Consider the following 25,873-nt stretch of genomic DNA (forward strand, 5'->3'; position numbering starts at 1 on the left):
GGCCTAACAGTTAGATTTTGGTCTCATCAGACCAAAGAATACATTTCATCATCCTTTCATAGTTCTTCATACTGCATGTCATGCTTTTTTACTCAGGAGTGTCCTTCGTCTATCCACTCTACCATAAAGGCCTGATTAGTGCAGAGAGACTTGCCCTTCTGGAAGGTTCTCCCATCTCCACACAGGAGCTCTGTCAGAATGACCATCAGATTCTTGGTCTCTACCCTGACCAAGATCCTTCACCCACAATCATTCAGATTGGCAGGGCGGCCGGATCTATGGGGAGTGTGGGCAGTTTCAAACTACTTTCATTTAGAAATGATCAAGGCCACTGTTATTGGGGACCTTTAATGCTGCAGATATGTTTTGGTACCCATCCCCAGATCTTCAACCCCATCGCTTGGTATTTACTTTGAGTTGTATTGTCAGCTGTGGGACCTTACATAATCAGGTGTTTGCTTTTTAATACATAAGCTTGTTTCTTAAAAAAACTGTTTTGCTTGGACATTATAGGTTATTATATGTATATCGATAAAAACAAAAAAGTTATTCCCTTTGAGAATAAGGCAGTAACAGCAAAATGTGGGGAAAAAAGTGAAGGCGTCTTAATACTTTACAAATGCACAGTAAATGTTAAGAAATGTGGTCAAGCCAGTATATGTTTGCAAACAGCAGTCAAGCTATCTGCACTTCTGAAAATGGTTTTGCAAAGACAATACTTTATGGTACAGTGAAACTTTCTGTACAAATGACTGGTATCCATTTTTGGAGTAGTGACTGGTCACTGATAGATTATTAATGTATTGTGATGACCATGGCATACCATAACATTTGCTTGTTGAGTTTGCAATGGTAGAATTGTGAGTACCCAATGTCCACACGTATAATAACTGAAGAAACACACAAGTGAGGAACTTGTGTCCGGCACTTCCTTTTAGAAATGCTTTCTGTTTTAGGGGTAATGTTTTAAGGTTAGTGTAGCCCTGAGGCCATACCGCCAAATCTCACCACGCCTCAGGGGATGCTTAGCATAGTCTTGTTTAAGAGGCTTAGGTTAGGGTTATGGATTTAGGTCCTGTACTGTGTTGTGTCTGTCTGTGTGTTTGTGCATTAGTTTATGCCACTCGTAGATTATGTGTGTACTGCGATTGGCATGCATCTACAGTATATGTTCAGTCTACCTATGAAATAAAATATATTTCAGAAGGTTCTGGAAAACTTTTGGGACAGTTTGAAATCCACTTACTGTACCACGTCATCACGACACCGTTGGAGGCTCTCAGGGTTACAGGACAGAAGTTTGACAGTTTGCTGACCGCCATGGATGAGCTCACCCTCCTGCCTTTCTCATTACTCCTTGGTCAGTGCCGGTGCAGGCAATGGTCAGCTAGGGGAAAATCAGGTTGTCTGTATGTTAATGCTATAGTTAAGCAATATGGCGCAAGTGGGTGTTGCATGTGGCCGATACACCACAGTTAAGAGCTGTTTCTTAGCTGTCCTTTGTCATGTCCAATGTATATTGGCCATATACTACACACCCTCATGCCTTATTGATTACCGGTTGGTTTGAAAGCTTAATGGCGGATAGCTGTGGTATATGAGACCGTGCCACAGGTAAGTGTTGTGTGCAGGCACTCCCTGATGCACCATGCCTAAGTACAGCTCTTAACTTTGGTATCTTGTCCACAACCCTTTGCATCTTATTTCTTACATATGCCACTGCTTTAAGCCAATCAGAATTCAGGGTCAGAAGCAACCCGTGGAGGCTACATTGTAGGATAACTAGGCTTTTTGTCTGTCAAATCTATGTAAGTCCTGAGCCCAAACCCAGAGGGAATTGCCAGTGCCTGGTAAACAAAAGTCAATCCACTTTAAATTCTGCAACGTAGCATTTAAAATTTTTAATTAAACTATTTAACAAAGTCTGTTAAAAATGTACGTTTTGTATGTTTACCGTTTTGTATATCTGCCTTGTTTCAAAATATCGTGGTAAAAATCCGCCCATATAAATTATGTAATTATTTAATCAACACTTCTAACTGTTCCATTTGTTATTATTAAAATTGAGAAACTTGCACATTTTACTTGGAATGGCAGTAGCTTATTTGCATAAAATTACATTAGGAAAACAGTTGGTACCTTAAAGGCGTGGACACTGAAATTCAGGAGGGGACTAATGCAGGTCTCACTTTTGCGTAGGTCGAACTCCGTCAGAAGAGAAACGAAGACAAATATAACTACTGTACTTCCTCATTTTTTCAAAATCTCGCTGGACACGGCCATTATCACCTGCGCCCAGGTAAAACCGTATGTCCACGTAAAGATTATCAGGCTCTACACTTTCGCTGGATATTCTGTACGTTAACTGTATTTCAGCACAGTGGAATGAGTTTCATAACTGGTTGGAGACGAAGTGTGAAGAAAAATGACAGCAAAGGGTAAGTAAAACAAATGTAAAATTCACGTGTTGGCAATGAATAGGCAAAGCAAAGTTTTTAAACCTCGCTTTACAGCCTGTAGTAGCATAGAATATATTGTATTTGTTGTCACAGATATTCATAGCCCATGTGGAAACCTAGATTGCCACCGTCTTAAATAATCTCAACGGTTTTCATTACTGATGAGTGTAGCCTAACAATTCTGATTCTGATTCAAGATGCAAAAAACGTATTTGAATAATGTATTTGGCTTACGTTTGTTTTACATTTTTGAAGCAGATTGTAGGAATCGTGTAAAAGTATTATCTAGGGCAGGGTTTCCCAACCCAGTAAAACGATAAAGAAATATTTGTGTAAGAACATAGTAACAAATATGTATTGGCAGTTGCCTTTTCCTACTACATTTTCCTTTTCAACTATCTTTAACCATATTAAAAAAAGGAAATTGCTGGCAAAATAAGCTTTATGGAAATTAAGGTTAAAAAGGAGCATTTTCTCTGCTGTGAGGATCATCGTGCCAACAAGCGAAATCATTTGTGAAACCCTGACATAAGCTACTTACTGACAAGCTTTATCTAATTACACATGTAGTCCCAATTGTAGTTATTCTGGAATGAGTTATATGTACAAGGACAGCTACCACTCCCTCTCAGGTAATATTGATAAGAAAAATTCACTTTTTATGCTCAATAAAAAGTGACATACAGTGGGCAGACCAATTTACTGAAATATAATCTAAATAAGAGGAAAGAAATGAGCATTGTAGATCTCAAATTTGGGTTATGAAAAACATTCTCTAGATTTCTTACTAAGCTGTCTGTTTCATGTTGACCCTAGGGACACCTTGCAGGTGGAAGAAATCTCAGCCGACCCCAATGGTTCCCCTGAACTGTGAGTTTTCATGGATGACAGTGACGTGGATTTCGCTTTATTATGACAATGTATGAAATGAGATTGGATTCATACAGTCATTCATAACAGCATGGTTTTGCTTCTAGGTTGTCTGTCATAAACAGACCAGAACTTGATTCCATGCTCACAGATGTCACGTAAGTTTTCTAAACTTTAGTTATTTGGAAATTATGTTAATTCGACTTTGGTTCTTTAGGGATGTTTTACAGCAGGTCAATTGAATTATATTTATAGATGTTATGACTGATTGTGATCAATCCGTTTTGGCTAATCTGCCTCTACAATGAAAATACTTTGTTGTGTCAGGATTTCTATGGTTTACACTATTATGTTACACATAATGTCTTGTTCAAATTGCTACCAACACTTTTTTTGTCTATGTGGCCTACATTTTGCCTCCACTGTTTCAGGTTACAGCTACCAGACAAAGATGCACTCAACTCAACAGAACCGTCGGAAACGTAAGTTTTAGGGTCAGTGGCTGGGTGATATACTGTAGAGGGTTGAGTAGTTTGAGGGAGGGGTATTGACAGTTTGCGGTCAGTGGGGAGGCGACGACATCATTATTTCCTGCTGTTCAACGTATCAATAATTCAGAGAAAACATTTCATTGAAGCTGGCTATAATCTTATCTCTGGTTGGGCTCCTGGGAGGCACCATGACTAGGGCCAGTCTTCGTTCTCGCTAACCCAACGCAATATAATTTCATGTCATTGACTCACACCATTCCTCAGCATATGATCTTTTAATTCTAATCAGTGCATGCGAGAAGGTTGGCTGTTGTTGTGACCACACCATCTTACTGTCTTCATTAGACATTTCCAGCTTAAAGAGAAAATCTGAAGATAATTTTGCCAGATGCATTATAGAAATGGAGGGATGGTTTGGCCATTTGGAAGTGTCTACATTTCTTAGGCATTTGGGTTATTTTTTAATGTAATCTGTATTTCCTTGTGCTATGCTATCTTTGGTCAGTATATGTCAAATTGCTTTTAAAACAAGTGCAGTTCACCATAAATTCCCAGGTTATTGGCATTGGGTGGAACAAATTGGCTCAGCACTTTCCGGTGTTGTGTCAGAGTAGACTGAATCTCCCTGTCAAACTTTAGTTTAATCATTGTTGTTGTTGGCCAGGGAATGCATTCTCCTCCAAGTAAAGATGCCAGATAATTCTTTGCACGTTCATTTGCCGTTGTGATAAAAATCAGAATGAGAAATGCTTTGGAGGACAAATCACTCAATCTTCTACACTTCCAAGCCTGCCAGGAGTTGCTATGAAGACCAATAGAAAAAGCATAAATTGAATACTGAGGGTAGTAAAACAGGGAACCTTTCCCAATATCTTAAACAACCAGAGACACGTAGACTGTACCAGCATCCGTATTGTCCACACTTTCAGAGTGCTTTTCTGAATTATTGATGTAAGTATCTTATAAATAAGAATAAAATAAATAAAAGCATTATTTTCAATAAACAAAGCAACTTTTCCAACTATAACTTTTTTCACAACTGATATGTTTTCACCAATGCAGAACAAAAACTCTTTCTGAATTTTACAGAGGGATTTTGAAGTTCTCCAATATGTTTAACGTGTTCATTGTATTTTTTTATTATACAAGCCTAGTCGTTTTTTAGGCACGGCCGCAAAGTGTACCAGAGATAATGTCAGACATGTGATAATCTGAAGTACCTTAAAAGGTCACTACAGTAGGTGTGTTATAATGAATTCAGTTCTCTTTGAAAAGAGAACGTGAAACATTTCCCGGAATTGACCCCGGTTTTCAACCCATGGTTCCTAAAATGAATTGCTTTCTCTTTATCATTAATAACAAACATCTATGTTAGTTCCCCTGAATCAAAAAAAGCAGGAGCCCAAAAAGTTTCTTGACTGAATTTTAACCCTTCATGCTGCCCTAGTGCCGAGAATGTATGTTTTACAGACTTCAGACTTCAACTGATTACATTTTGGTGTCAAAGTAACAAGCAAACAGGACACCTAAATAACACACAATCTCATTGTGTACTGTTGTCAACTCTGGCTTTACTTGATGATTAAAGTAGAATGATCACTGACACATGAGAAGATGCAGTGATGTGATGTATAATGGGGGCAATGTTTAACATCTCAGATGCGCTGGTCTGCTGTTTCCCTGCTGCAGGGAAACAAACTAACATTGACTGAGGGTGTGTGTTTTTTTAACTACTGGGTGCCACTGTACAGTTGATGTTGTCAAGAACTCCTCCCCTGAGTTCACCTGCTTGTTCGTGTCTTGGACAGATTTACCATGTTCACGATAAATGTTCCTCTATAACCAAAAAACAGACCTTATGATAAGTGACTGGCTTTTTCCGTTTGGATGACTCACTTACAGGCTGACTGACTGTGGTGACTTTACCTTGTCTCAGTAGTTCTCATCTCTGTTACCCTGACTCCTGACTGTAATCGGGGGCAGCGCGTCTTTGCCACTTCTGCTACAGCAGTCAGCCTGACCCACTGCAGTAAATGCATCTTTCTTCGGGAATGTTACCGGTTGGATTTTGTACTTCTCTCTTTAAGGCACTCAGATATCTAGCTCTGCTGTTTTTCTCAGATTGTCCGAATTGCACTAGCCTATCGTTGTCAGCTGAAGCAGCACACGGGGTTCCACCTATCTGTCGTGGCGAGTGGATTTCTGTGTGGGTTTTTTTTCTCATTTTTGTCATATAACTGGAGTTCACAGCAGTTAGTCCAGCCCTGCTAATGCATCAGCCAATCAGAGACAAGACTGCAGTGTGTAGCGTGAGCGTGATGATGAGAAGAGGCGGGACAAGAGGAGGAGAGTTGAAGGACTGTGCTTGTGTGTGTGCGTGTGTGTGTGTGTGCGTGTGTGTGTGTGTGCGTGTGTGTGTGTGTGTGTGTGTGTGTATGCACGAACGTATGTATGTATGGAGGCGGAGTGTTAGGTGTTGGAAGATGTTTAGTTTCCCAATGTGTGATAGTCATCCTGATCTTATTAAGGGCTGGGTTCTTTCTCTCCTCTTCTGCCTGCCTGGCTGGCTGCTGATTCTGCTGCCGCTTGAAGGGGAGTGTTACGCTGCGCATCTGGAAAGGCCCGAGACATAGTCAGTTCCCCTCTGCGTTTGCTGTCTCTCTCTCTACCTCCCTCTAACACTCTGCCAGATGAAAATGTCAGAAGAGGCTGAATCTCTGTCAAACGGGTAAGGTTTGTCTAGATGCGGCTGCGTGGTGTAGTGTTTCGACAGATACTGCGTATGAGGTTTAGTGTGTGTGTGTGTGTGTGTGTGGTATACTGTAATTACTGTAAGTAATTTTTCCAAAATTACATACAGTTTAGTGATTTTAGCAAATGACTTAAGAGCATTCATCTTGAAATAGCTAGGTGGGAAAACCACATAAAGCCTATTGTAGTGAGTATGTTTTATTTAGTGAAGTAGCTTTCGGAGTATAACTGAAACAATAGCGTGCTCTTATGTGAAAGGTATCCGGAAAAAGTGGACACGTTATAGAACATCCATCTCATCTTTTGTCTCATGTTTTCATTGAGTAGAGGTGCAGCTTCTTCTACTGCAGTATGTCTTTGTTTGTCTTTCTTTAACTCAGCCTTCAGTACTTCAATGAGGAATGCAGATAAATCAGTGTTTTATCACTGTGGCTGAGTGCTTTTGCTCATCTGCGTGTGTTCTCCTCCAAGTGAGCATGTGCGAGTTTGAGTATCTCTCAAAGTAATGATCTCTTGTGGAAGTTGCCCCCCAGAACAAACCGGCATTGCAGAGTTGTTGACTTCAATTAATGAATTATGGACAATGTATGCTGTGTATACTATGCTCAACCATTTCATGAACAAAACATTTCATTGTTTTTACATTATCACAACAATTCTTTTAGACAGACCTCTAATTTGTGGTTAACGTTCTTAATAAGTTTATTACAAATTAGACATTGGCCATAATACGTCAGTTTTAAATTACATGTTGGGCTTTAGCAATATTTCTTGAGCAAGTATTCGTATACTGTCTAGTTTCTGTCTGTACTTTCTGCTGGACACTTTTTTTTTATCATTGGCTTTGATAAACCACTAAACTGACTTTCAAACATGCCAGTCAATTCAATTTTCTGATGAAAGTCAGCAGGTTTTGGTTAATTCAATAAGGAATAACTAATTGTATTAAAAGTGGTGGGCTGATTTTAGCTACCGATTAGAAACTGGACCAATATTAACTTTTTAGATTGTAGCAGCAACAGTGCTAGTAGGCATTCATCTTCATGGACCTTTGAAATGTATTTAAGAACACCTAATTTGTCACAGTATTTGTACTGTACCTTAGTATAACTAATTGAATACACACATGTATATTTGTATGTGAAGGAGACTCGGTGTGTGGTGATATCAACCTAACGGGCCTACATTCAAACTCTTTAGTCCAGTCTGTCCAACCCGCTCATAGTCACTGCAAATAAAACACAGACGGTCAGGGATTATCGAACATTCCCCAAGCTACGGATAAAGGATTATTTGATCAAACACGTTTTAATTTAAGACTGAATGCTGCCCCTGGGTCAAAATTGGACACCCTTGCTCTAGACCGTTTGTGTGGCAGTGACATTGTGACTGTTTTATTAAGCAGCAAGTGACAGGCCTGCTTGTGGTCATTGGGCTGGAAGGATGGTATGGTCATCCCTATGTCATTAGCCTGTGAAGGGGAGGAAATACAGGACTGTTGTTCCCTATGGACCCTAAGAGCTTCATTATAGTTTAAGAGATTTCAACAATGTTCCAGCATAAAGAGGTCTTCTGTATGGCTGATCTTTAGGAATGTCAAGGATGGACAGTCAGTCACCCTTATTGTAGAGATTCTACTCAGTTGTCCAGATCCCACTCTATTGTTTGGCTTAAAGATTAAGTTTGTTTTAATGTATTAACATATTTTATAAACTTTATTCGTAACATACAAATGGGACAGTTTTTATAATATTTCATGCTGGATGCAAAATATTTAATGGCCTAGTAAAATGAAACGGGAAACCATTTTGGCTTATGAGCACTACTTTCAAAGCTAGTAGCTGATATGAATTCTGATAGTAATGCTTTGGCGCGTCACTTTATAATATTGTGGATGTGATCCCAATTTGCGAATAGATTTGTTACCATCATTGAGCAAGAATCATAGCGGTTTACAGTTTGTTGATCTGCATAGCCATCAGCCTAGTATTCTGTCTGGGTATGACTTTGGACCCTGTGTGTTTTCTATTAATCTTACCAACAAGAGCACAAATGGCTTCAAAACTGCCTACCAGTTAACATATGCTGTAAAACAGCAACTAACATTTTAATCAATGAAAGTGCATACAAATATTCTATTGTTTAGATCGAGATTGGTTCATTTGGGATTAAGATAACTCCAGCTTTGTAATAATTATTTGGATTAAATCAACCATTTTAACAAATTGTCTTTGATACAGAACAAATTAAGAAACCTACTCACTGAGGAGACATTACAGAGAATAACTAATCTAGAAGGGTTGTCAGGTAACATTGAGATAAGTAGAAGAACAATGAAAGCCATGTATGAAGTCATTTCAGGCTGTGTGAAAAAGTGGGCCAGTATCATGCATTGCATACAGAACATTTGGAGGTTGTGTGTGTTCCTCTAGCCCTCCCACTAGAAACAGAACAGGGGCACTGCAGCAGAGCTCCCTGTGAGAGAGAACAAGTGACGTGGCTCTTTTGAAAAGATATTCACGACTGTAGATGACTAACGAAGTGCTCCTTTGTAGTTTAAGCTGTGTCATGCTGCTCTATAGACTGCAGTTCTGTATTTGGCTTTTAGACAATTCACCTAGTTCTGGAGATGAAAACAAAACAGATTTATTTCCTGGTTCATTCATAAGATAATCAAACACATCTTGTTCCAACGTGGTGGCAATAATCAGCTTCTTTCAATGAACATTAAAAACCTCATTCATGTCAGAGGTATAATGATGTACTAGTTTAAGAAAATTCTGTCATTTCAAATATGTTTTTCCTACATTAGTTGTGGATACTAGCTAAGATCAATATGTATCATACATAATTGGAAAGCCCTTCGCCTATCGCTCTTCCCCAGCTAGATGGAGCATTGGCTGCCCAGGCAGGGGCTAATGGCGGCTCAAACAAATACTAAACTAACTTTTTGTTGGTACCTCAGGTCCCAGAAGACGGACCTGTCTTTGGACTTGGAGGACTGCATGGCAGCGCTTGACCTGTTCCTGAGGAATGACTTTGAGGATGCCCTCTCTAGGCTTCGATGCAGGTGAGAGACCTGGACACTGGTTATTTGCATGTGTTGCTGCCAATGTTCGCTGACTGATGCTCTCCAGGTTACCTGATCAGATAAAGCTTTTGCCAACTCTTTCCTATAACCTGGCTGCCAGGCTGGTGTGCCGCTTCACTGTACTCTCTGTGGTCATTAAAATAATAAATAGATAAGCTCTCCCCTTTGACACCCACAAGGTATTGTGTTCAAACACCATCATCAGGTTTCCTGTTATTTTCTGTAAATTTCTCTCCTTTCTTGTAAAGATAACAGTTGATATTTTCTCAATCTGCCACTCCAAAGTTTCTGTTTTTTCTTTGACTGTCCCTAGCATATCTTTCATATATCATCCAACTCATTGAATATACAGTTGACCTTACTATGGACAGTCCTGCTCAGTTTCCTTGTTATTTTCCAGGTTTAGTTCTGAACACGTGTGTTCACATATAATATTAAGGACGTTTTTGCTCCCAGTGGATGGACTTTCTATGTCTCCCTTCACACTGACCTCTGGCCCTCACCAACCAAGGCTTGGCATATTATGTCAGCCGTCACCCTGGAGTGAGACCTGGCTAGTAAAAGTAGACTGACTTGCTATGTAGGCAGAACAAAGGTAAAGGAATTTCAATTCCTTCCTTTGTTTGGCATTGAAACATAACCTTTGAGGAAAGTTGACACATCACCAGTGTCGTTGTGTCTAATATTACCTAATGCATTGTTGAAAATAGGTTTACACAGCATTGTGTCAGAGAACGCTGATAAGAGAAAATCTATGAAAAACCTGTAGAGTAAGCCTTTGGTGCTTAAATAGCAGTGGCTCTACCTCTCCTTTCCTCTCCTTCCTTCAGGCTGTCGTTCTGACGCAGCAAGCTGGCCCAGGTATATTCTAGAATCTCTGTGGCACAGAACACAGAGCGGCAAGATTGTATCTGTATATGTATGCTCTAAAGAGTACCTACAGATTATCTGTAACATTTAGACAACTAACCCAAACCATATTCTAAACCTAACTTTAACCTTAGCAAACATTTGCTTATCAGCAGAAAAGTTTGTTGATAGTATGACTATCTATAGGTCATCTTGACAGCAGCATAACACCCTGCATCCTTCTGCTGCCTTGCCTCTGAAACTGATCAGGGTCGGCCCTGGTCAGTCCCTGGATGGGAGGCCAGATGCTGCTGGAAGTGATGTTGGAGGGCCAGCAGGGGGCGCTCTTCCCTTTTGTCTAAAGATCACTGGCCCCAGGCAGTGAAGGGGACATTGCCCTGCTTTGGGTGCCGTACTTTGGATGGGACATTAAACAGGTGTCCCAACTCACTGTAGTCACTAAAGAACCCATTGCACTTATCATAAGTGGGAGATCCATTTCTCTAGATAAGTGGGTCAGCTACAGTAACTCTACAGATCTACAGATTTACCCAAGTTTACCCAAAATGATTGTAATATAAAATAATAAAATATGTATCATTAATGAGAGTGTTTATTCATCACGATGAGTGGTGTGAATACAATTCTTTTTCACCTCACTCTACATTATGATGCAAACATTGGATTTGAAAGAAGAAAATTAAGTTGGTTGACATCAAAATAGCCAGCTAGTGAATTAAACCATGTAGAATTGGCAGAAGTAGACTTTACGTAAGTATCCTGTCCCAATCATGTATGTAGAAGTTCCACCTCATTCCTGATGACTGAATGCATGCCTTATACTGGGCGTGGATGGGAGGATTGATTGTGTACATACCACATGTATATTGAAAGGTGAGGGAATGGCTTTTGCTTCTGCAATACTGTGCAACACTAGTTATGAGAAACAAACATTTTGACAAACAGTGCAGTGTCATTAGCAACCATGGCTCCATTACCTCTAGAAATATATTTCAAGAATATACAGAGAAATGGAATGTGCTTGTAGAAATTGAGCAGCTTTTTCCTCTGGCTGGCTTGTTTATCTTTCCAGGACATTAAATTAGATTTGACCGTGATGGTGATTAGCCTGTTGTAGTTACTGCACCGGCCTCTTCATAACAGTCAACAAGGCAGAAGGCACACAGCAGTCACAAACATCCAATCAATTCATGTCCTGTTTTTTATATGCAGATTTTTCTCCTGTACACAAGTGCGCTTGTCTCCCCTTAAATACATTTGTATGGTATTTAGAGTGACGTACATTTGATGATATAGTTTACATGTACAGTACACCTGTGAAAGTGGGTCACATTAAGGTAACCAATACAACGTCATTGTTTGGCTAATACAACCCTGTTTTTAAAAAAAGTGTATACAATGCTAATAAAAACAAATCGCAATAATGTGCAAACCATTTATGCCTGTATTTAATTGAAAAATAGTACAAAAACAAAATATAAAATGTTGAAACTGAGAAATAGTATTGTTTGAATTTGATGGCAGCAACACGTTTCAAACGATTTGGGACAGAGGCATGTTTACCACTGTGTTGCGTTACTTCTTATAGTAATACTCGTTTGGGAACTGAGGAGACCAATTGCTGTAGTTTTGAAAGTGAAATGTATTCCCATTCTTGCTTGACATAGGATATCAGCTGCTCAACAGCTCAGGTTCTCCTTTGTCGTATTTTTGTTACATAATGTGCCAATTGTTTTGAATTGGTGACAGGGCTGGACTGCAGGCAGGATAATTTGGTACCCAGACTATTTTACTATGGAGCCATGCTGTTGTGATATGTGCAGAATGTGGTTTGGCATTGTCTTGCTGAAAAAAGCAAGGCCTTCCCTGAAAAAGATGTCGTCTGGATTACAGCCTATGTTGCTCCAAAACCTGTGTATATTGTTCAGCATTAATGGTGCGTTCACAGATATGCAAGTCACCCATGCCATGTGCGCTAATGCACCCCCATACCATCGCAGATGCTGACTTATGAACTGTGCTGATAAGAAGCGGGATGGTCCCACGCGGCGTCCATGATTCCCCAAAATAATTAAACATTTTGATTCTTCAGACCACAGGACAGTTTTCCACTTTGCCTCAGTTCATCTTAAATGAGCTTGGGCCCAGAGAAGGAGGCAGCGGTTTTGGATCTTTTTATATATGGTTTCTTCTTTGCATGGCAGCGTTTTAACTTGCATTTGTGGATGCAACGACTTACTGTGTTCACAGACAATTGTTTTAAGGAAGTGTTCCTGAGCCCATGCAGTGATTTTCACTACAGAATCGTGTCTGTTTTTAATCGCAGTGATCCACAAACTCTTTGCAGTTGTAAATGAGAAACATTATTCTTCAATTGTTGCACTATTTGCCCACGCAGTTTTTCACAGAGTGGTGAACCCCTCCCCATCTTCACTTGTGACAAACCCATCCTCATTGGAAGTGATGTTTTTTTTCTAGAGGACTCGTGACTTGTGATCAATGGCAGTGAAGTGGCTGTGAAATGTTAACCATGCAGGCATGCCACATTCCCGTGAAGAGACTTCTGTCACACCAGTTAGGGACAAGCCTTTCAATGTTTCTGTGGCTGAGCCTGCTGGGAACCAGTCAGACCAGCAGTTCTGCCTGTGGAATGTTAAAGCCACAATGTTAAATTCGGGGACATATTGTCACTTTAAGCGAAGAGAGTTTGGAAAATACATAAAATATAATGCATAGTGAATGGAGATTATCATACACTAATACTTTGAAAGCAGTACTATGGCAGTACTTTTTGTGGACTTTTTTATGTGCAAAGTATTTGGATTATGAGAAGACAACAATAATACAGAGCCTTTACTCTCTCCACATTTTGTTGTGTTATAGACTTCATTTATAATTCAAATCACATGATTTAGAAAGGCACAAGTGTAGTGAAGGAGTCTGAGAGATGTCCTGAAGGCACTAAAGACAGAGCTGAGTATTTCTGTGCTGTCTTTTTCTTCATAGAACAAAAGACAGCATGTACCACGCGCTCACATACGCCACCATACTGGAGATGCAGGCCATGATGACATTTGACCCGGAACACATCCTAGCAGCAGGAAACACCATGAAGGAGGCTCAGGGAGTCTGTCAGCGGTAAGGCTTGTGTAAAAGTCTGGTTATTTGAGGCACTATCAAAGCTGTGCAATCATAAAACGAGGAATCCAATTATACCAGTGAAATTTAACAACTTGATGAATTGTACATCTGTTAATAGTTCATTGGACTTTTTTTATTGTAATTCAGAATGTGGTGTTATCTATAGTGACTTGCATACATTATTCACTGCACACATTTTAAATATTTTTTGTTACAAAATAAGACATTTTTAACTAATTCTATGAAGAACAACTATGTACATGGGAAATCCATTTGGCTCTGGTAAGTTTTGGAGATCAGAGGTGGCTGGTGAGCTCCATGTTCTGTGAGATAATCCCAGAAGAGATGCTTAATGGGTCCTTTCAGTTCTCGTTGTCTGGTGGAATTTCAGAGCTGCCTGTAACACAGAGCCTTGATGTTTGAGTGTGAAACATGTTTATCCTAAAGAGGGCACAAACATGAACATGCACACATTAACACACACACAATCTCCCAGACTGGACTGGGTTGGCCTCACCATTTGACACCCTGAGGGGGGAGGGAAACCCTATGACATAGACCATACCGATTAGCATGAATTTAGGATGGCTATGCAAATACAATGTTAACCAGATGTTTAGAATTACTCCATAAATCACAGATATGCAGTGGTACTCTATACACAATTTATTATACGGCAGAATTGAATTAAAATAAAATAATTCCTTTTACTGAAACCTGATCCAAGTTAGCAACACTTACTGTCAATGTCTGTCCTGAATTTTGTTTTTAAGTATTCAACAGCTACAGTGTGTTGAATCTTGGCTTGCATATCCACAGGCTGATTTGATTGTTGTGAACCAACTCGTCTGTCTGTCTCATCAAACAATTAGTCTGTAATAAAGTAAAATGAGGTTATGTATTCTCTGCCAGGTTCCGCAAAAAGTCAACCTTTACAAACAGAAACTTCACAGAAGGTTAGTATGGTTAGATTAGTCTTGTATATTTAATTGAGGAACCAACTTTTTGTCAACAAGTACGCATTTTAAAACACAGCCAATGTTTTGCCACAGGCCTTTTCTCACACCAGCCATTAGGGTGATATAAAATGCCACTATAAAACTGTATAATGTCTGTTTTTGAGAGATGTTAATCTTTTACACCTTGCTACAAGCTATTATGGTTGTTCATTATCTGAGAATACAATTTAATGTGTGTTTATTTTGTGTGGGTTTATTGTGCAGCCGTCAGCTGTTTTAATGGTTTTAGTGTGTCAGGAGATAATTGTGCTGTCCTTTTCAACTCAGAGGAACTCCATGCTGAAGTGTGCTATGCAGAATGTCTCCTACAGAGGGCAGCACTCACCTTCCTTCAGGTCACTACTATGACATCAACCACTAAAACTCACCATCTCTGTTGCAGTCATCTAGATTTTGACTTTATTTAAAATATAGGTTATCCTTAAATGTTTAACGTTCTATTTATCAATTTTCTCTGTAGGATGAGAACATGATAAGTTTCATCAAGGGAGGAATAAAAGTTAGGAATAGCTACCAGACATATAAGTGAGTACCCTTGATGTTATGCATGGGATTCATAGAGTATTCCCTATATTCTTCAACTATTTTCAAGCATTAAGAAACAATGGACAATATACCACAACTAAAAGCTGTACTTATGTACAACTCATCTGAGTTCCTATACACAGCCCTTAGGAATGGTATATTGACTATATACCACAAACCCTGTGCTACATTACATTGTATTACATTACATTGTATTATAAGCCTGTTACCAATGCAGCTGTTTCCAAAAAAGATACCACAACTTTCAGCCAATCAAAAGTTAGTGTTCAAAGCACCTAGTTTGTTATAAAGAATAAACATCTGTATTTCAGAGAGCTTCATATGATCCTCCAATCTTCAACATATGTTAGTGGTGACAACCATGGGCATTTTCAAGGCGGGGTCAAGCTTGGAGTGGGAGCTTTCAACTTGGTGAGGGAACTGTTTCATGTCATTTTGGGTCAAGCACCACATCAGAATTTAAGTACCACACAGTACCACCCAGGACCTTATTTGATATTGGTCAAAAGTAATGTGGGCAGTTATTATCAAATTAATTGCTACACTATACTGTATTCATGTTATCTAGTTTTTTTAAGTTTGTGTGTGGTCTGGAGTGTTGTTTTTTTTAAACCAAAACCTTAATTAAAAAAAAAGTTTTGCCCACCTGAGATTGGATAGAAAGCAACTCAGTGTAATGCAATGCATGCTATTGCCCTGATTGGACCAACATGTAATCTCATCTCCTTGTCCCTCCGCACTCCTGCGTTTCCCGTTCTGTTTACAGATGATCTCCATGTTACCCACTCGGACCCTCAGGCTGCTGGAGTTTGTAGGTTTCTCTGGCAATAAGGTACAAGCCTCCCACTGTTTTCCTTGGTGGCCCTGAGATGATGTGTGTGAGATACCGGGCTGGACTGGATGGACTTTGTGCTGTTTGTGTTGGCAGGAGTTTGGACTGCAGCAGCTGACCGAGGGCTCAGCAGGTCAAACCTTCAGGTCCTTCCTGTGTAACATGCTGCTGCTCTGCTACCACACCTTCATGAGCTTCATCCTGGGTGAGAGAGAGGCGAACGTTATCAGACATTACCACCAGGGTTTGGGTCAATTCTAAACTGAGCCAAGAGTCTGACCAATTCAAATATGATGTTTAAATTGAATACATTTAAGAAATTACACATTTATCCACAACCCTGGTTATCAGTCAGACGTTTCCATCTGCTGGCGAGCCCTGTAGCCTAGACACATTCTAGTCAGTGGTCCCTTCTACGGGAAAGGGTGATTTTTTTTCCATCAGTGCATTAAACTAGCCTCGAATTAAATGTGTCTTTTACTCCCCATGACTTGTAGGCACTGGGGAGGGAGATGTGGAGGATGCAGAGAAACTCCTTCAGCCCTATCTCAAACATTATCCTAAGGTCAGAGAGAACCTTAGTCTGCATCTTTAGCAGAACACTACAATCATATTTCAGTTCTGTTGTTTTAGTGAAATGGGTGGGCATTAAAAACAGGGTGTTTCAGGGCCTGGCTGATGATTGGCTGAAAACCGTAATATAATGACAAGTTTAAACCGGGTGGTTTGAGCCCTGAATGCTGATTGGTTCAAATGTGCTTGTGTTGTTTTTAGGGGTCGATCTTCTTATTCTTCGCTGGTCGAATTGAAGTTATCAAAGGAAACCTGGATGCTGTGAGTGTGGATCAATCATTCTAAGAATGTTATTCTATGTTTTAACAACAAACCAAGCCAGCTGTCACATGTATTCAGATTTAGTTTTGAGTTGCATTTGAACAGTATTCACACGTGTGTGGGTGTGTGTGTGTGTGTGGATGTATGGGTGTGCGTGTACCAGGCTATAGAGCGCTTTGAAGAGTGCTGTGAAGCACAGCAGCAGTGGAAGCAGTTCCATCACATGTGCTACTGGGAGCTGATGTGGTGTTTCACATACAAGCGGCATTGGAAAATGGCCTACTTCTACGCTGATCTGCTCAGCAAAGAGAATGCCTGGTCCAAGGTGGGACATCCTGATATTTACTGTGTTTGTTAATTCGTAGGCACTGTAGAACCGAATGTTTTATTAGGAAATCCAGTAAAGAGATTGGCAACATCAGTAAAGAGATACAATTGGCAACATCTTTTTAAAATAAGGAATATGACCGTGATTAACTTGAAAGGGGCAATCTGCAGTTGCTACATACGTGTTTGCAGTTATATGTTAATGATATTTCATAGTATTTAACCATGGTTTCTTGAAGAATATAACTTAAAGTGAATGCCTTTTAGGATACTTTAACTGTTGTGTTCAAGTAAAGGTTCTTTAGGTCCATGTACATATTGGTAGAGGTGGCAGCGAATAATTAATAATGTATTGCTGGGACAAGCGACTAAGTCAGAACAGAATGTAGATTTGCATGTTATACACTTTTAATGTGTACATTGTCTCTCGAGGGCCACATTTACTGTATGTTGATGCCTACAGTTTTAGCACTTGCACATTTCCCTCCAGGCAACGTATGCATATATGAAGGGTGCCTACCTCAGCATGCTGACCAAGGAGGAATGCCAACCGTTCGGGGAGTGCGAGGTTATGCTGTTCAGGTAGGTATCCACAACCGAACAAACCTTGATGCTTTGTGCTTTGTAAAATGTTTTCTACCTGGTCATCTTAATATATTATATGATCTATTATTTATCTATTCCAGGCAGGTACATGGGCTTAAGCAGAAAATAGCTGGAAAGTCTTTGCCAACTGAGAAGTTTGCAATCCGAAAAGCTCGTCGCTACCTGTCTGAGAACCCTATAACACTACCTGCACCTCCGCTGGTCAGTACAGCACAATTACTTGAAAAGGAGAAGGAGGATCTGACTTGATACTTCAGTGTAATTATAGGGTATTATAAACCAGGTGGTTTCAGCTGTTAATGCTGATTGGCTGAAATCTGTCGTGTATCAGATATTAATAACAGGCTGGTTTGATTCCTAAATCCTGACAGCTGTGCTGTATCAGACAATATAATAGTTCTACTGTAAGAATGGGGATTTTTGTGAGATCCTGTGGCCATGTCTGTCCTTTGCAGGAGATGATGTACATCTGGAATGGTTATACAGTCATAGGAAAACACAAAGACCTGACGGAGGGCATGCTGAAAACACTGGATGATGCACAAGTGAAGCTCGACAGTAGTCCAAGTAACACAAACCTCTCCTGGAGAGTTCACATTGCCTCTACAAATGAATTTTGGAATATCATGAACAACTGAACTTAGATCAGCTGTTTTATTGTGTTGTTATTGCAATAGTGCAGAAATATACAGTATCTCTCAAAGGTATTCATCCCCCTTGGACTTATTTTGCCCTCTAAAAAGATTTAATCAGTGTTTGCCACTGATCAATGCCAAAAGGTTTCTAATGTGAATGTTAAAAATTACATCTACACATTTTTCTAAATTAATTATAATACAGGAAATAATTGATTACATTAGTATTCACCCCCTTTTTTTGTTAATATTTGATAGAGGCACCTTTGGCAGCATTTACACCCATGACTCTTGATGGATAAATCTCTACCAGCTTTGCACATCTGGACACACAAAAACTGCTCAAGCTCTGTCAAGTTGGATGAGGAGTTTTGGTGAACAGCAATTTTTAACTCTTTTCACATATTTTCAGTTGCATTGAGGTCTGAGCTTTGACTGGGCTTGCGCCAAACATAGCAATTAGAGTTAAGGCTGAAAAGCTGTATTCCGGTGTCATCAGACCATTGAATCATGTTTTACTTGTTCTCAGAGTCTCCCACATGCCGTCTGGCTAACTAGCCAAGATCTGAGTTGTTTTTTTTGGCCACTCTCCCATAAAGGCCAGTTTGCTGAAGCACCAGGGCTTTTGTTGCAGTATGCACAGCATAGGGTCTCCCAGCTCAGCCGTGGAAGACTGGAACTCCTTTACAGTTCCCGCAGGCCTCTTGCGGGCCTCCCTGAGTAATGCCCTTCTCGCCTGGATACTTTTGAAGATGGCCTGTTTAGGAGAGACTTATTGTTGTGCCGTATTCAATACCTTCTAATATCCCGCTCATTCGTGCTTTTGAGAAACCTTATGCTGGATTTGCTTTGAATGTTCCTATCATCTTCATGATGTAGTTTTGGTTTGGAGTTCGTGTGAAACACCTTCATTGCATTGACTCCATTCATCTAATTACATAACTTCTAAAGACAATTGGTTGCACCAGAGCTTATTCAGATGTCTTAGCAGAGGAGGTGAATACTTATGCAATCAGTTATTTTCTGTTTTATATTATAAAATTAATTTAGAACAAGATTTCACTAATGGACATAAATGGACTTTTATGTGTTGATCAGTGGCAAAAACTCATAATTAAATCCATTTTGATTTCATGTTGTAGCACACATTTTTTTTAGAGAAGTCCAAGGTGGGTGAATACTTTTGAGACTGAGGATTGTATGTTGTATGGTTCAGGGACAGAGTTCTCCATAGATGACCAGTGCCTGGTGAGCCTTCTTAGGGGTCTGTGTCTGAAGCACCTGGGACACCAGGAAGAGGCTGAACACTACTTCACCCTTGTCCTCTGCAAGTGAGCACCACACACACACATTCAGCACATACCAAAACCAGTGGATAAATGGTCCACTCCCCCTTTTTGGAGGCATTCTGGCACACAATTCCTCCATCACCTCTGGTATGCAAACTGAGAGAACGGCTTGCTTTAGGCTACTTTTGTGCTTTTCAACCGACCAGTTTTATTTTGTGGAGCCCCCTCTGCTGTGCCAGGGCAATAAGTAGACCACAAAGAAAATCACTCAGCTGTCTCCACACATAGTGAACTTTCCCTGATATTACAGTAGTAGAGACCTACTCGTTCAATACTCCTTATAAGCTGAGCAAATACTTCCTTAGGCCCCTTCTGGTTTAAATCCTGATTTCTTGTGTATTTTAACTCTTGTCAGTGAAACACAGATCAAGTTTGACCACTACTTGGTTCCCAATGCACTGCTGGAGCACGGTCTGCTGTGTTTGGAACAAGGAAGGAAGGAGGAGGGCATCAAACTCCTGGAGACAGCCAAGTGAGTGTCTTGATCAATACACAAAATCATTATCTTTACTAATCCCAATATAGTAGTTTGGTGACATGTTTCAACCTGTGCAGGTATTGGTCTAGTGGTAACGCATCATTTACAAACATGCAAATCAGTAAAATCACTTTTCAAGACTTCTATGCAGATATACAAATCAGATTCCAAAAAAGTTGGGACACTGTACAAATTGTGAGTAAAAAAGGAATGCAATAATTTAGAAATCTCATAAATGTATATTTAATTCACAATAGAATATAGATAACATATCGAATGTTGAAAGTGAGACATTTTGTAATGTCATGCCAAATACTGGCTCATTTTGGATTTAATGAGAGCTACACATTCTAAAAAAGTTGGGACAGGTAGCAATAAGAGGCCGGAAAAGTTAAATGTACAGATAAGGAACAGCTGGAGGACCAATTTGCAACTTATTATGTCAATTGGCAACATGATTGGGTATAAAAAGAGCCTCTCAGAGTGGCAGTGTCTCTCAGAAGTCAAGATGGGCAGAGGGTTTGAATTTATCATCATCTTCAGTGCATAATATCATCCAAAGATTCAGAGAATCTGGAACAATCTCTGTGCGTAAGGGTCAAGGCTGGAAAACCAAACTGGATGCCCGTGATCTTCGGGCCCTCAGATGGCACTGCATCACATACAGGAATGATACTGTAATGGAAATCACAACATGGGCTCAGGAATACTTCCAGAAAACATTGTCGGTGAACACAATCCACCGTGCCATTCGCCGTTGCCGGCTAAAACTCTATGCCGGCTAAAACTCTCTGGGCCAAGGATAATTTAAAATGGACTGTGGCAAAGTGGAAAAGTGTTCTGTGGTCAGACGAATCAAAATTTTAAGTTCATTTTGGAAAACTGGGACGCTATGTCATCCGGACTAAAGAGGACAAGGACAACCCAAGTTGTTATCAGCGCTCAGTTCAGAAGCCTGTATCTCTGATGGTATGGGGTTGCATGAGTGCGTGTGGCATGGGCAGCCTACACATATGGAGAGGCACCATCAATGCTGACAGTTATATCCAAGTTCTAGAACAACATATGCTCCCATCCAGATGTTGTCTCTTTCAGGGAAGACCTTGCATTTTCCAACATGACAATGCCAGACCACATACTGCATGAATTACAATGTCATGGCTGCATAGAAGAAGGATCCGGGTACTGAAATAGCCAGCCTGCAGTCCAGATCTTTCACCCATAGAAAACATTTGGCACATCATAAAGAGGAAGATGCTACAAAGAAGACCTAAGACAATTGAACAACTAAAAGCCTGTATTAGACAAGAATGGGACAACATTCCTATTCATAAACTTGAGCAACTTGTCTCCTCAGTCCCCAGACGTTTGCAGTCTGTTATAAAAAGAAGAGGGGATGCCACACAGTGGTAAACATGGCCTTGTCCCAAATTTTTTGAAATGTGTTGATGCCATGAAATTTAAAATCAACTTATTTTTCCCTTAAAGTGATACATTTTCTCAGTTTAAACATTTGATATGTCATCTAATTTGTATTCTGAATATAATATTGAAATTTGAAACTTCCACATCATTGCATTCTGTTTTTATTCACAGTTGTACAGTGTCCCAACTTTTTTGGAATCGAGTTTGTACATTCAGCATAATTATCAACCCTTTTAATTATTCTGTTCTGTCTCCCAATATTCACAGGCAAAATTACAAAAACTACTCCATGGAATCGAGGACACACTTCCGTATCCAGGCTGCTTTGCATAAGGCCAAGGGCACAGGCGAGAATGGGATAAACACCATCCCGTCCAGCCCCTAGCTGGTAGGGGCCAGAAAACAGGGACAATGTCCAGACGTCACAGTGCATAACCCATTGTAGCAAGGACCATCCACAACCAGCAGCAAGCAAGACATCAATCTGGACTGCCTTTGAGTGGCCAGACATCGAGCTTTCAGAAAGATACGCAACACTACACAAACTGTATACTGAAAGGTTTGAAGCGTACAGACACTAGTGTTTACTAAGACAAATAAAATAGGGATGCAATATAGAACAGCACACTGGTGAATGGAGATGAACAGGGTCTTATCAGTCAACTGCGAAAACCTGTGATTAGACACCCATACGGAACGTTCTCACTCGCTAGCATAAATACATTTGCTGACAAATACGTCATGAGGGGTTATGTAACATATCTGAGCAGTTGATGGCTACTTTACTAAAAGCACTGTGGCCAATCTTGGACAATGTCTGTCTTGGATTGAGCGTATATAATGGCAGATAAGGTCCTGCTCTAACTTCTTTATGTGCTTCTTCTACTGGTTCTAGACATATATTTAAATTTTTCCTTCCTTTCTTCACACTGAACATTTCAAGTGAAGTTTTGGCACATTGGATCAACTCGAGCAATTTCTGTGAAGGACTGCATGACCAGTCCTACCAAGAATTTGGGAAATTGTGCCTACAGTCATTTGCACAAAGTAAAATTGTCCAGCCATGCAAACTCACGTTGCAGGAATACAAGTGTGATGGTAGGGGGTGAATTTTCCTGTGTTTAATTTATTAACTGTAATGGCGCCTTTTACAGAATTGTCCCGTTTTAAGTGGACAGATGAATGTGTCTTTTAGAAAGGCAAAATCCTTCCTTTTTCTCTTCACATGGATGCAATCCAACAGTACTTGAGCTCAGACAAACTAGTCTTTGACACAGGAACGCCAGGCTGCCAGTTCCATATGTAGTGAGTGAAATGTTGACAACCACTAGAGCCTTCTATATATAAATATACAGTTCCAACATCAACAATTACAAGAATGGCTTACAGGGAGTTGTTGTACATTGAATAGTTATGTTCCTGTGTAATAATTTAGCTAAAAACAGTGTATGTAATTTGTAATAAAACAAATTGGTTTTTACATGTTCTATGATTATTTAAACTCCATTTACAAAAAAATTAGTATCTAAACCCAAACATTAGAATTGTGTTCAGTTTAAATATTGTAATTAGAGTGTTTGTGTTAATACTTAGAATAAGCTTTGGGGTGAAAGAAATTGACCAGGAGTCAATGTAGAGTTTTCTAAAGGGTTGAGGAAATATTTAAATAGATTTTTTTTTATATGGAGAGATTATCTTATTTTGGGATGTTCAAATGATTATCAGACATGTTCATGTTTTGTTGTTGTTTTGAATTTACTGATATAAAGTGTACAACCAATCTTATTGGCACTGTGATGTTTTGGTCAGCATATCATGTGGAGCATGGCTACTGAGCAGATTGAAATTCCTGGACCTGTACATATTGTATTTGTTTTTTCATTTAAGATAAAATGATCAAATAGTAGATTATGGTTATCATTGGGTTCGAAATGAAGAAGATCACTGGACTCTTCTTTGATTTGAATGATCAAATAAGTCCAGCAAAAGATGTTTCCTTTTGGAATAAGATAAGCATAAAGAAACGTGTAACTTAGTTAAACAAGAAAAGCACCAGTTTCCCTATAGGTGGTTTCTGTTATGAGCAGTCTCACTAAACCCTTATTTCCATTCACCATTAGTGACATAGGGATTATTTTAATGTAATTAGAGTTTTCCTCATGCAGAACATATCTGCCTCCAGCAATGACCCATATGGTGTGTCAGGATTGATTTTCCTCGATATTTGACATTTTTAAAAACTCAGAGTTGCTTCAATGCCTCACAGTACAACAGTGTCATCGTGACGGATTCTATGTGCTGGCGACTACCTGGCTGGATGAGCAGTGTGTAAAGATGCAGAACCCCTTTGAGTGATGTGTATCGGAGGCCAGAAACAGACACATCACAAGTCGCCAACTGGCAGCTTCATTAAATAGTGCCCACAAAATACCAGTGTCAATGTCAACAGTGAAGAGGAGACTCCTGGATGCTGGCCTTCTAGGCGGAGTTACAAAGAAAAAGACGTATCTCAGACTGGCTAATAAAAAGAAAAGATTAAGATGGGCAAAAGAACACAGACACTGGAGTGAGAAAGAACTCTGCCTAGAAGGCCAGCTTCCCGGAGTCGCCTCTTGAGGATCTGTGACTGGCGTCGGCTTCTCAAACTAGACACCTTATGTATTCGTCCTCTTGCTCAGTTGTGCACTGAGGCCTCCCATTTCTCTTTCTACTCTGGTTAGAACCAGCTTATGCTGTTCTGTGAAGAGAGTAGTACACAGCGGTGTATGAGATCTTCAGTTTCTTGACAATTTCTTGCATGGAATAGTCTTCATTTCTCAGAACAGGAATAGACTGATGAGTTTCAGAAGAAAGTTATTTGTTTCTGGCCATTTTGAGTCTGTAATTAAACCCACAAACACTGATGCTGAAAATACTGAAAATGTATTGGTTCTTTAATCAGCAAAACAGTTTTCAGATATGCTAACATAATTGCAAAAGGGTTTTCTAACTTGGATTAGCAAATATAACGTGCCATTGGAACACAGGAGTGGTGGTTGCTAATAGTGGACCTATGTAGATACTCCATGCTGGTACTGATAGGAAGGTGTCAGAACACAAAGTGCATCACAGTTTGTTGTGTATGGGGCTGTGTAGCCGCAGACCAGTCAGTGTGCCCATGCTGACCCCTGTACCACTGCTGAAAGCACCTACAATGGGCATGTGAGCATCAGAACTGGACCATGGAACAATGGAAGTAGGTGGCCTGGTCTGAGGAATCACGTTTCGTTTTACATCACGTGGATGGCTGGGTGTGTGTGCGTCGCTTACCTGGAGAACACATGGCACCAGGATGCACTATGGGAAGGAGGCAAGCTGGCGGAGGCAGTGTGATCTTTTGGGCAATGTTCTGCTGGGAAACCTTGGGTCCTGCCATTCATGTGGATGTTACTTTGACACGTACCACCTACCTGAGCCTTGTTGCAGACCATGTGCACCCTTTCATGGCAACGGTAATCCCTGATGGCATTGGCCTCTCTCAGCGGGATAATACGCCCTGCCACAAAACAAAAATGTATCAGGAATGGTTTGAAGAACGAGTTCATTGTGTTGACTTGGACTCTCAGATCTCAATCCAATCGAGCATCTGTGTGATGTGCTGGACAAACAGGTCCGATCCATGGAGGCCCCACCTCGTAACTTACAGGACTTAAAGGATCTGCTGCTAACATCTTGGTGCCAGATACCACAGCACACCTTCAGAGGTTTTGTGTAGTCCATGCCTCAACGGGTCAGGACTGTTTTGGCGGCAAAAGGGGGACCTACACAATATTAGGCAGGTGGTCATAATGTTATGGCCGATCAGTGTATGTTTGTATGTAAAATAATACTCAAAATCAAAACAATCATCTCATGAAAGATACTTGAGATTTCCTCAAGATTGTGTATGTAGAATGATGACATCAGTCTTTAATGGTTTCCATATTTTTTATTTTGTACAATAAAATAGAGCTGAAATGTACCTAAATTAAATGGTTAGAAAAGAGCGTAGTCCATAATGATTTAAACTGTGGTAAATATGTTTTAGCTGAGTACTCCAAAAGGCTAGAGCCGGCACTGCTATAATTTAAAGATATTTACAAACAGTGGATATAAAAAGTCTACACACCC

The 25,873-nt window shown here is 40.0% G+C and overlaps 1 protein-coding gene across 3 annotated transcripts; it reads left to right on the forward strand.

Annotated features, from left to right (window-relative positions):
• Positions 1-2,118: 2,118 nt before the first annotated feature.
• ttc39a (tetratricopeptide repeat domain 39A) lies at positions 2,119-23,504 on the forward strand. Of its 3 annotated transcripts, XM_020049403.2 has the most exons (22): positions 2,119-2,299; positions 2,377-2,438; positions 3,276-3,329; positions 3,437-3,487; positions 3,761-3,811; positions 9,537-9,641; positions 13,539-13,670; positions 14,586-14,629; positions 14,960-15,027; positions 15,153-15,217; positions 15,550-15,649; positions 16,005-16,070; positions 16,167-16,275; positions 16,568-16,635; positions 16,845-16,904; positions 17,068-17,229; positions 17,722-17,813; positions 17,918-18,038; positions 18,293-18,404; positions 19,689-19,803; positions 20,177-20,293; positions 21,992-23,504. In XM_020049403.2, the coding sequence occupies exons 1-22, from the start codon at positions 2,177-2,179 to the stop codon at positions 22,107-22,109; spliced, it is 1,995 nt and encodes a 664-aa protein (XP_019904962.2). In that variant the 5' UTR covers positions 2,119-2,176; the 3' UTR covers positions 22,110-23,504. The 3 variants fall into 3 exon arrangements, with proteins under 3 accessions (XP_019904962.2, XP_034149784.1, XP_019904963.1); XM_034293893.1 differs by lacking the exons at positions 2,119-2,299; positions 2,377-2,438; positions 3,276-3,329; positions 3,437-3,487 and adding an exon at positions 6,413-6,548; XM_020049404.2 differs by lacking the exons at positions 2,119-2,299; positions 2,377-2,438; positions 3,276-3,329; positions 3,437-3,487; positions 3,761-3,811 and adding an exon at positions 5,946-6,548.
• The last annotated feature ends 2,369 nt before the right edge of the window (positions 23,505-25,873 follow it).

This window comes from Esox lucius, chromosome 8, assembly GCF_011004845.1.
Source record: "Esox lucius isolate fEsoLuc1 chromosome 8, fEsoLuc1.pri, whole genome shotgun sequence".
In the NCBI taxonomy this organism is placed as follows: Eukaryota; Metazoa; Chordata; class Actinopteri; order Esociformes; family Esocidae; genus Esox; species Esox lucius.

Excerpts from the sequence above, each read along its gene's own strand:
- ttc39a (XM_020049403.2), top strand. The coding sequence starts at position 2,177 with ATGCAGGTCTCACTTTTGCGTAGGTCGAACTCCGTCAGAAGAGAAACG. Across the intron at positions 15,218-15,549 it reads AATAGCTACCAGACATATAA|AGAGCTTCATATGATCCTCC; the intron begins GTGAGTACCCTT and ends TCTGTATTTCAG. Across the intron at positions 16,905-17,067 it reads TCAAAGGAAACCTGGATGCT|GCTATAGAGCGCTTTGAAGA; the intron begins GTGAGTGTGGAT and ends TGCGTGTACCAG.